We start from the raw sequence: 12,052 nt of genomic DNA, 5'->3' as shown, positions 1-12,052 counted from the left end.
TATGGGCAAAATAGAATCCCAAGGAGTGAAAGATATATTGTTTATTTTGTAATACTATGGATTTGGAAGATGAATACCATTTTGTTTTGATATGCCCATGCTATGTAGACATAAGGAAAAAATATGTGAAACAATATTATTACAAAAGACCATCTATGTGTAAATTTATTGAGCTGATTTCTTCTAATAATAAAATTATACTAATGAATCTAGCTAAATATCTGAGAGAATCGATTAAAATCAGGAACACTTTTGTTAGTACTAACACTTAAATTCTATATTTGTTACAAATTTATACTCAAATTTCAATTGATTTGTTGTATTAAATATGTTTATACTCTGCTTAGGAAATTATATTACAAGTGATGATAATAACCTCTTAATTTTTAATCCAGAATTGTTCATTCTCCAACTTTACATGGAATTCAATATTATATATTAAATCCTTTATTGTTTGTTAATATATAAAATAGAAACGTGACATATTTACAATGTGTGTATTTATATTGCAGTGATGATGTACTATGTACAAATCCTAAATAAAATTATGTTCTGTTCTGTTCTGTTCTAAAATCCTTCTTTATTTAACTTGTCTGCAAAATCCCTCTATGTTTAACTTGTCTGCAAAGTCGTCTGCAAAGTATACCGACCCTAATATCAGGTAAGTCACAGAACAAAGAAACTTCAGAAATCTCACCAGATGGCACTAAATATCTCACAGAAATTCTGTTGGCTTCAATAAGGTGATCAAGGGAAACATCCTGCCTAGGTACAGACACAGTAACCTCAGATCCAGGTGTGGATGAAGCTATAATTCCCATACCATGAAACGTTCCACGTCCATCTATTGTATCAGTGTTATGGTCGACGTTGTCCGCTACAAATTGTAAAAATGGATCATCTGATTCCTGGCAAGGAATTTTGTTAGACAAAGCGGCAGCAGCATTAGCTTCGTACTTTTGGACTTCAGAATAGGAACAACAAAAGCCAAGGCTGTTGAGATGATCAATTAGAAATCTGGAGCCGAAATGATGATGCAGCTGTACTCCAAGACCAAGCTGTAGCGGGGCAATCACACTTCTAGCTCGACATGTCTGAACAATGCTCTGACCTATATCGGCAACCTTTACATTATTTTGCTGGCCAAAAATAGCTTTCATAAACAATTGGAGACTCTCTGGTAAAAAAGAAACGTTATTCTCTGCTGAAGAAACATCATTAAAACTTGGGTAGTAATCTCTTGATGTTTTCATTGAATTAATATCGGCTTTAAGCAATTTTCCAGCAGTTTCTAAAATTCTTATTTTTTTTTCTTCATCACTCTGTCCTTGTAAATCTTCATAAAATGAATGGATTATCGCAGATGCGTTAGACTTCAAGGAAACAATGTCATTCTTGCCATCAATACTACTTATTATCACCTCATTACCAAAGTGTTCAATGATTTTCTTCTTCATGTGTTTTGTACTGTATGCCTTTTCTCCACATACATTAGTCATTTCAGACACTAAGTCACTTACTGTGAGAGTTTCATTTGTTGCACCTTCAAGAAATAACATTACCTTTTCAAAAGCATCTTTCTGTTCTTTTTGTTCTGGACGACCTGGACTTCTTAATGCAGCTTTGTCACAATTTCCCGTCTGGTATGCCTTCGGAATACTCTTTCCTGTCCTAAAGTTAACATTACACTGCTGGTGGTATACAGCATCAGCTGCAGGTAAGTCAAAAACATGAGAGAGACGAAGTTTAATATCATGCGCCCACTGATCATCCCTATCTATACATTTTTTAATAATAGTGCTTTGAAATTCTAAACTTCTTACAGGATATGCATCAAAAGATCTTTTCTTAATTTCAATTTACCACATTTAGCAAATGTACCACAAAATAAACATCTTGATTTAAAATCAAAGTTTGGAGCAACAGAACGCAAATGTTTATCATTTCTATCAACATATTTATCATCTGAATGTTTGTCAGATAATGTTCTAGTAAAGTTTTTGCGACACAAAACATGAACATAGTCTCCTGGATTTATTATGACTTTTACTGAGTGATTTTCACAAGCGGCTCTAATCCCTTGGCATCCTTTTTCTCCAACTCGGACGGAAGATTTGCTGTCATCAATGGGCTCTTGGCAAATTTGGCAAAGTTTACACAGGAACTGTGTCTCCATCTGGAACAAAATATCATTTCATCTTTATGGAAATCTTTATGGAGGTTCAATAGATTACAAAAAAAACTAACTGATGTGTTAAGATGCAATGTGATTCTATTATATAAATTTCAAAGAAACTTATTTATCATCAAATTTATTTATTTACTTATTTATTTTTTTATACATACATAAATAAATTGTATTTATTGGATTATCTCATTGCTATAATTTATGCTTTTTCAAATTCTTACCTTTTTCTGGCAGTTTGTAGGGTACACAAAGAATATGTTTTCAGTTTCCTCAACAGTCTCTAGAAGAACGGACTTGAAACTAAACTGGAAACAGTTCAAAATAATAGTTATGAAATAATTAGATACAGGAACAACATTTAATGTGTTACATATAAATGGTAGTAATTCTAAATTTGTCATATTTATGGAATTGATAAACATTTCTAGGTTAATTGATAAACATATACGAATTAATGCATTTGAAATGCTGTAGAGCTCTGATTATTTGCTGATGATTTTTTTTTCAAAATTTTCTTCTTAATATAATACCTCATTAGCAATCTATTAGTATTATTCAGCTACATGTTGTTGGAGAAGAAGATCAACACTCTACAGTTTGTTGTTGAAGACCGGGTATCGTCTCTGTTAGTACCTTTAAGAGAAATAATAATTCAGTGAATATTTTAACTAAACATCCAAAAAATAACATTCCATTTTATTTCAAAAGATATAGACAACAGTACTTTTTTATCAAAGTTTAAATTAATTATCTTAATATAATACCTCATTAGCAATCTATTAGTATTATTCAGCTACATGCTGTTGGAGAAGAAGATCAACAATCTACAGTTTGTTGTTGAAGACCGGATAACGTCTCTGTTAGTACCTTTAAGAGAAATAATAATTCAGTGAATATAATAACTAAGCATCCATAAAATAATATTCCAGTTTTATTTCAGAAGATATATAGTCAACAGTACTTTTTTTATCAAAGTTTAAATTAATTATCTTAATATAATACCTCATTAGCAATCTATAAGTATTATTCAGCTACATGTTGTTGGAGTAGAAGATCAACAATCTGAAGACCGGGTATCGTCTCTGTTAGTACCTTTAAGAGAAATAATAATTCAGTGAATATTTTAACTAAACATCCAAATAACAAGATAACAGAACTATTTTATATAATCAGATACTAAGACAACAGTACTACTGTTTTATTAAAGTTTAATTAAGTTATAACATAATAATATTGATATATAATATTGAGAGAAAAACGTAACAGTAAGTTTCCTTCTCAAATACAGTTTAAAGACTTCATAAGTGTTTGTTTATAGTGTAATCTCATAATTTATTACGAGATTAAAAAGCTATGATTTCGCCGTTTTTATAGTTGTTAGTCAAGCATGAATCCAGAGTGGAAGTGGCAATAAAGGCTTAAAATCAATAAAGAAATCCTGTTAAATAATTTTTATGTTCAAAAACATGCTTTTACTTTACTTAAAACGAAAGATAAATCGAAATAAAAAATAATTATAATTAAACAATTGTCTAATTTATGTCCCATATGCGCTTCCGTAGGAAAAAAATCGTTAGCATCCGATGTTATACATCATCAACTTATTTCTTTTTTTCGTACAAATAATTAAGAAAAGGCAAAAAGAAAACAATGAAAATAGTCAGGAATATAACCCTACGTGTATTTTGCATGTAATAATGAAGCCTTTAAATAATTTATATTAGATTTTTTTACAATGACACAAGCAGGTTCAATTCGCCGATGCCTTTATGTTTTAAATGTTTTTGTTTAAATATTGATAAAATAACAATTAAAACGTATCCAGTTTAATAAAAGTCGATCTAGTTTTTATGTAAAAGCACTGCATCTTACCTGAAAACGTTCAGAACTTTTAGATCGAGGATTGTAGCAGCCGTTAAAATTTCAATATGGGCGCCGCCATAACTAATTCTGTGACGTCACGGACTTGTGCGCGAGAATTCTTCTGGTATGGTAGCGCAGTAAAGCCAAGTGTCAAAATGACAAAAAAACGCTATATTTAACAACCTATATCTTTTTTATTGCTTTCGCAAAATTTCGGGACTTTTTATGATAAACACTTCAGATTATGTTCTTTCGTGAGATGTTGCTAAAAATTCTTTTGCAATTAGTTCTAGGTTAATCTTTTCATTGACTGGCCTACTTATTTCGTTTTGGATATTGCCTCTAAGCAATTTAAAGAAAAAGTTATTTAATAGTTCTTGGGAGGAGGTATTCGAATGTACAGTCGTACACGTTTCCAAAGTTGGCGAATGTAGTGTGGTTTAAAGCAGGGTAGATCATGACATACTTTTTTTTCGTTTTGAGACAGATTTGATTTTCAAGATTTTTCAAGATTTATTCAATACTGACATGGTTCATTAGAACATGTGACATAACTAAAATAAAAATTGTGAACATATAACAACCGAACATAGAAAAATATACACACAAATAAACGAAATCTAATGCTTCATTAACAAAATTTCAAGGAGAATACTGTAAACAAGTGTTCGCCAAGAATTACGTTCTTGTCATTTTATTTCTTTGGGTTGTATTGTTAACAATATGGCAGCGCCCATGTGAACGTGATGATTTTACAAAGAACATCTTTAAATTTACGTAATATTCCAACATTACACGTCACAAGAATGTCTTCTGAGAGTATAAATGTAAAACAACGGAAGAAAGACTACGAGGAGGGAATATCCCTCCGAGCACAGAGAAGGGTAACTATTTTTTTGAATAGTGTTTTCGGATATGAATTAATTCGGATATAACTTAATATGAAAAAGGCAAAGCCTCGAAGCGAGATCGATTTTCTTTTACCGTAAGATAGTTTAAAATAATCGTTCATTTTTATTTTACATTTTCCGTTTTAAAATTGTCATTCTATTTTATACACTGCTTCCGTTTATTCTGGTTCGCCCTTTCGATTTTGGTTCCTATATAAGTGCGCATGACACCAGTCTACGCTTCCGTTTTCAATCATAGTACATCGGCTTTTATTGTTATCTTGTAATTCGAAAAGTTGGGATGTTTCCAATTCGGTACTTTGGACGAAAGTTTTCAAAACCATCACTTAGCAGGACACTCGCGTTACCCTGGGATATTGTATGTCCCAGCGTTACTGTAAAGCTCGCCAGCTCGTCGAGCTCGTTATAACACATACATGCCATAACGTCCCGGATGCCCGGGACAGTCCCGGAAATAAGGTGTCTGTCCCGGAGGTGTCCTGGAGATGATTTATGTCCCAGTAAAAAAAAACTAAAATAATCTACTTTGAAGCAAGAAATTTTACATTTTTATATAATTTTATTGTCAAGTTTTTATAAACTAGTCTAGAACGCTAAAATGAACGATTATCCCCATAATGCAACGGTGACACTAATCCTTTGATTGGTATATCTACGTGCCTCTTCCAACAAACAATTATCGGCAATCATTTTGATCAATTAAAAGATTAATTGTTTATCCCCTGTGGCTCCCTTAGTGAAGGTGTCATAACACTGTAATTGACAACTGGCCAGTATAAATTTAATCCGCCTGGAGGCAGTTATTAGTGGTCAAACACCGTTAAAATTACCTCTAAATTATGAGGTGATGTAATCCATAAGATTCAGCGAATGTTTCAGGTAAACGACATGGCTAATTGTCATTACTTAACATTGCTTAATTCTATTCTGTGACTGATTGAATTAACGATGCCTTAATACTTAAAAAAGATAGAAAAACTATAAATAATTATTGACATTCTGTCTTTTGTTTATGGTGTCATTAAATTTGCAAGTTGTACTGGTAATAAAGGTTGAATGCCACTATGTAAATTTAAAAAAAATACGTTTGCTGATCAGTGCCCCATCTCCAAATGAAAAGTGTCCCGGAAAAGAGTGTAAAAATTATGGCATGTATGTATAACAAGAAAGTCTTGCTCCTATGGCCGGTAAAGCGGCTTGTTAAAAAATCTTATCATGAAGCCTTAATTTCAAATTATGTGCATTATGTTATGAAAATGACATGTTTTCTAAGACATTGAAATCTTACAGTTGCCTCCCCCACCAGCACTCCAAAAACAAGAGTAATCATAAATTGGTAAAAGCATGAGCCATAACAAAATGTCAATTTCCTACAAGAAAAACAAGGTTTATATTTGAATGTTATTTATTTTTATTTTTTTATCTCTTTTCAAATATATCTACTTGATATTAGAGACTTATTTTATCAAAATTACTTTGTCATTACTATTCAGCCTTACATGATACTTGTAATGTTTGTACCCATTTATACTCATATCAATGACTTACTTAAGAGATACAATATCTATAATGATAGATTTGTCAAAACTTTTAGAGTAGAAAGGTTCATTAAAGAAGAATGAGTTAATAGTGAAACAAATATTGAACAAAAAATTAATATAATTTATATAACATTCTGTGTGTAAACTCCTTTTTCTCTAGCACTTTTAAAGTGTATCTTTCAAGGTTATTCTGATATAATAGCAATTATTTCTATACTTGCTTTACTATTTAAAACTTTTCAAGTCGGCAAATATTTTATGATCACGATCATTTTTTCTTTTCATTGTTTGTAAAAGTACAGAAAACCACATGTATACATTGTACAATTATCTCCCACAAGTGTAAATAAACATTGACATTCTTACCATATGTAATTGTTCTATATATTGCTTGGCTTAAAAATATTGCATTTTTGTACACTGTTTACAAGTACTTACCAGCTTAATGCAGTCCATTTCCATCATGGAGATAGGCAGACTCATATGAAAATACAATGTACATGTACAAGCTAATAAGTAAATTTGTATATTTCAGAAACGAGCATTTGTTTTATACAGCAAGCAACATAAAGATGATAAAGTATGGAAAACCTCTGCGGACTTGGAACGTGAAACCTCATACTATATAGAAAATGGTAGAATGATAATATTCTGTGTTTGCCAATAAATAAATTAAATTTTCATGAGTAAAACATTCATGGTTACATGTATAGTATATGATCTTTCCATAATTGCTCTAATAAAATGAATGACGGCATCAGAAAACAACCCTTAATGTCACTTACTTTTTTAAATTGTCATAATGAATTCTTCAAGAAATTCAATTCTATAGCTCTTGAAATAATTTTAAAAAACTTTTGAAATTTGCTTATGGTTACCTATTCATATTTTATCTTTAACATTTCAAGGGTAATTCACATTTTTATTTGATGTTAACGTCTTTGACATTATAAATTGTAAAATTGATGTTAAGGGTAATTTTCTCATGCCTTTCATTCAAATTATTCTATAAATAATCTCCTATACCTGCTAGTGGCAACTGCCTCTATCTGTGCATCCAGTGCAGACCAAGATAAGCTGGCACATGGTGACCCATGCTGCCTTGTCATGGTCTGCACTGTTGGGTATTCAGTCTATACAAATTGTGAAGTTTTCCCCAAAAAGTTATGATTGGGTTAGTCCAGATTAAAAGATGGACTATTTCATTAAAAATATTTAGGGTGGTAAGGGTTTACACAAGTGAAGGAAAGCTTATTTTACCTTTATTATCACAGCATGATGTTGGTCAGTGCATAGTACAGCATCAGTAACTCAAACTGTATCTTTAAAGATGTTTGATAAAATCTAAGACTATTGATAACTCTACAGAAATATTCCTCAAGTGACCCTTTTAACAATTTTGCAAGATGCATAAGTGTACTGTCTTCTAAAGATTACTTTTAAGTGTGTATGTCACGTCAGTCCATGCATAATCATTTATTCAAGAACATCTGGGCTGTGTTCACCTCAGTAAATAAAATGCAATGAATCATTTGAAAGTGTGTGCCAGTTTTTTTAGGGGGATTTTTTTTTTAATTAATTTTTTTTTTGTAGAAAATCAGGTCAGTCATCAAAGATTGTTTATTGTCTTGTTTTACAGGTTTGAGAAAAGTGTACCCATATTATTACTCGTTTGGTAGTTTCATCAAGGGGAGGTGGATAGGAAAAACTGTAATGGAAGTTTATAAATCAGAATTTTATACGTCCGGAGTTGATCCTGTAAGTTGTATATCTATCTATATCAGTATAGAAATTATACATATTAGTAAATGCAGTGATATTTTTTATGACCCTAAAGGGTGGCATATAGTGTTTACATGGTTACAAATGCAGACATATCATATGTCATGATACAAAAAAAAATCGTAAAAGTGTATTTAAAGATTATAAGGTTAGTAGACCTGTGATCAGTGAGTTTTAGACAGTTGCATGACAAAGTTCATTCTTTGTTTGACATTTCTTAAGAATTTTAAAAACAATATATGGATTTCATTAGCCTAAAAGTTTGTTTAAGGGGTCTTGTTTTTGTTTGTAATGAAAGTTGTCTATGACTTAACACTATCAGGTTCTCTTTATTTAAAGGTAAAAGAGTTTGATAATGGAAATTTAACTGTGAATGGGAAGAAAGTTCCTGTAGACTTTGTTCTAAAAAATGGTATGAGGATGGAGCATAGATGTCACAGGTAAAAAATATGAGCCGTGTCATGACAAAACCAACATAATGGGTTTGCGACCAGCATGGATCCAGACCAGCCTGCGCATCTGCGCAGTCTGATCAGGATCCATGCTGTTCGCTGTCAGTTTCTCCACTTGTAATAGAGTTGATAAGCGAACAGCATGGATCCTGATCAGACTGCGCGGATGCGCAGGCTGGTCTGGATCCATGCTGGTCGCAAAACCATTATGTTGGTTTTGTCATGACGCGGCTCAATTATATACTTTATTATAAATACAACTTGTTTCTTCTCGGCTATTTAGTTTTGTTTACATTGTAGCAAACAATCATTTAGACACTGTTAGTATAATGTTTCAAAAGTATTCATAACAAATTTTTCATGCTGCACAAAATGCTTTCTTTGATAAAAATAGAAAAAAGGAACATTATTTTACTGCAACCATTGTTTGTTTGTTTGTTTGTTTGATTGGGTTTTACGTCACACTGACACAGTATAGGTCATATGGTGATGTTTCAGTTTTACTGATGGATGAAGACCTCAGTTACCTTTCTCTGCATTATTTTAGGCATGAACAGGCATCTGAGTAGAACCACAGTCCTTCTGTAAGCTAGCTAAATAGCTTTCTCACATGAAAGAATCCAAAGTCCCTGCGGGATTCAAACCAATAGCGGTGAGGTTCAAATGGTACTGCAGCCATTGTATATTGGTGTATAGATAATATTGATATCACATTGGTTCAATGAAAATCATTGTTTTAAAAAAAAACAGTATTATAAAATCATTATTGTAAGGACATTTATTGTACAAAGGTACATCTATAATTCATGAAACATTGCAGACATGAGATGCCAGTGTTAGACGTACCTATAGATATAATTGATGATACAGAAGAACTTGTTGTTGTCAATAAACCAGCCTCGATCCCGGTTCACCCGTGTGGTAGATACAGATACAACTCCATCACTATGCTGCTCAAATATGAATATGGATATGACAATCTCAGGAGTAGTTATCTTACTTTAACATTTTTACCTTCTTTATATTTATCTCTTGTAGTGATAATGGGAAGTCTTTTATTGTCAGTATAAAGTCTGGTCTGCACTGACCATGTTACCATCACCTTCACTACTAAAGCTTGTCTTTGCTACTGTAGTTGGGTCATTACTATAGGGTATCCAGATTGATTTTGAGGTCAAAGGTCATGGTAATAGGCAAAATAAACGAAAGCCAAATTTAATATTTATGATGACAGGATGTAAAAGTCATAATGATCATGCTAATAGAAGTTTATTTAGAATGACTTATTGAATAAATATTTCAAAACCGTCCATCATTCATTTAGAGAATCATACTGGTCCAGTTGTTAAGTCACTGACTCTTAATCTTCTGCCTTTAAATAAGATGGATCAGAATTTAACAAAGGAGCTTTTTGTATATTTTTGGTTTTAGGAGAATATTAGTGTTTGTAATACACAACAGTGGGTGGTTCTACATAGGTACCCACTTTAATGTAATGGATCAGGTCTGCTGTGACCACTATAAATGAAATGTCACAGAATGTCCTAGGCAGTATTGATTGCCTTAGCGGTGTTGATTGCCTTGGCAGTGTTTTTTGCCTTGGCAGTGTTGATATCCTTAGCAGTGTTGATTTTACAGAACATTACCTAAAGGACTTAAAAAACAAACGGAATAAAAGTAGTTATTATGATATATTTCAGATCTGTATAGGCTTGACAGACTTACCTCAGGGGTGTTGATATTTCCTAAAACCACATCGGTGTCAAAGAAATTAGAGAAACAGTTACAGGATAAAGAACTACACAAAGAATATGTCTGTAGAGTGGTAGGAAAATTTCCTGAGTAAGTTTTATATGCTTAGGATAATATTGTGTCACTTCAACATTTTTTTACGAATTTTTCTTATTTACAAAAAATATCGCCTTGCAAACCTTTTGTCCACTTTATAGACCACTGAGCCAAATTGAAACTTAGAGTAGGGTTTACTTTTGGTAGAATTGAAACTTAAGAGTTAGGTTATACTTTTTGGTAGAAATGAAAGTAAGAGTTGAAGTTTTACTTTCAGTTTAATTGAAACTGTTGTTGTAAAGAGTTTATTGATCTACAGAGGTTGTTCTGACGAGGTTGCACTCTAAAGAATATGAACCAAATTTTATATTTCACTTGGTTTCAAAGGGTGTGATCTATAGTGTCATTGTGTCACTGATATATAGAGGATATACTGCCACTCATGAAATATTCATTTTCATACTGCTCTATGTAAAAAAATCCCGTTTTTATAGAAAAAAACTTGAATATTTGTTTATTATATACATTTTTCTATTTTTTGACATTGCAATTTGAAAAGGTTTCCCTTAAATTTTGTGTATTGGCTGAATTTAGAAGGAAGTAGTATGGCAAGACACAAGTCAAAATACCAAAAATATGTTTCACTGCAGTGAAAAATAAATTGTGGCTGTGAAAATACAGAAAATGAAAAAATACATTTTATTTCATCAGTTTTTGTCCAAATTTCATTAAAAAGTATTTAATAAATGTATATATCTCATCCTAAAGAATGGAGATACAGAGAATTACCCTACTCAAGACGGTTTATTGTGTCTTCTTCTTTTTTTCAGTGGGGAAGTTGTATGTAATGAGCCTTTAGGCAGTATGTCTTTATCAATAGCTTTATGTAAAGTGGATCCAAATGGAAAGGAAAGTTCAACAACCTTTACAAGACTAAGTTATAACGGGAAAACAAGCGTTGTTAAATGTATGTACCTTGATCTAGTATTATGTCAAACTTTTAGAATTTAGAACTTTCGTTTTAATCAATGATATCTTTAAAAACTATATCAGATATTGTACAATAAGATAAAAAAATGTGCATGTGCTGTGTTGAAAAAATCTAAAAACATAAAATTTGAAATATTTACATAGATCAAGTGAAGGACTTAAAATGAAAAAATCTGCAAATGATAATAACGAAATATACTTGGAATGAAATTAAAAATCAATAGTTAGTGCAGTTATTTGTCAAATTTAAAGTTTAAGGATGGCAACACTTTATTTTGAGGTCATTATGCGCAATAAAAATTACTATTCTGGAAAAAAGGAGGATTGGAACAATCTGAAAATGATTCAGATCAATAAACTGGGAACAAGTCTTGGAATCTGAACTGGGACTTTGGATACTTCATGTGAGGAAGCTATCCAGCTGGCTTACAGAACGTTTGATGGTTCTACTCAGGTGCCCATTCCTGCCTGAAATAATGCACAGTAGGGCACCTGAGGTCTTCCTCCAACAGTAAAGCTGGAAAGTGGCCATATGAA

General features: G+C 31.9%; 2 protein-coding genes across 2 annotated transcripts; one reads left to right on the top strand and one right to left on the bottom strand.

Moving 5' to 3' along the window:
* Nucleotides 1–650: 650 nt before the first annotated feature.
* Nucleotides 651–4,363, bottom strand: LOC132721742 (uncharacterized; the record flags this gene model as incomplete). Its single annotated transcript, XM_060706109.1, has 5 exons — nucleotides 4,061–4,363; nucleotides 3,191–3,280; nucleotides 2,953–3,055; nucleotides 2,719–2,821; nucleotides 651–2,493 (listed from the first exon to the last, which is right to left on the bottom strand). A coding segment is annotated over exon 5 (909 nt), but the record flags the coding sequence as incomplete, so codon positions are not given.
* Nucleotides 4,364–4,767: 404 nt separating this feature from the next.
* Nucleotides 4,768–11,492, top strand: LOC132721741 (pseudouridylate synthase RPUSD2-like; the record flags this gene model as incomplete). The annotated part of the gene is made up of 7 exons (XM_060706108.1): nucleotides 4,768–4,935; nucleotides 7,039–7,138; nucleotides 8,143–8,261; nucleotides 8,625–8,725; nucleotides 9,558–9,724; nucleotides 10,438–10,579; nucleotides 11,356–11,492. Coding segments are annotated over exons 1-7 (904 nt in total), but the record flags the coding sequence as incomplete, so codon positions are not given.
* Nucleotides 11,493–12,052: the final 560 nt, after the last annotated feature.

This window comes from Ruditapes philippinarum, unplaced genomic scaffold (genome assembly GCF_026571515.1).
Source record: "Ruditapes philippinarum isolate M1 unplaced genomic scaffold, ASM2657151v2 ctg20967_1_1_1_1, whole genome shotgun sequence".
NCBI lineage: Eukaryota > Metazoa > Mollusca > Bivalvia > Venerida > Veneridae > Ruditapes > Ruditapes philippinarum.
The sequence above is the reverse complement of the archived record's forward strand: the minus strand, read 5'-3'. Positions and strand labels throughout refer to the sequence as shown.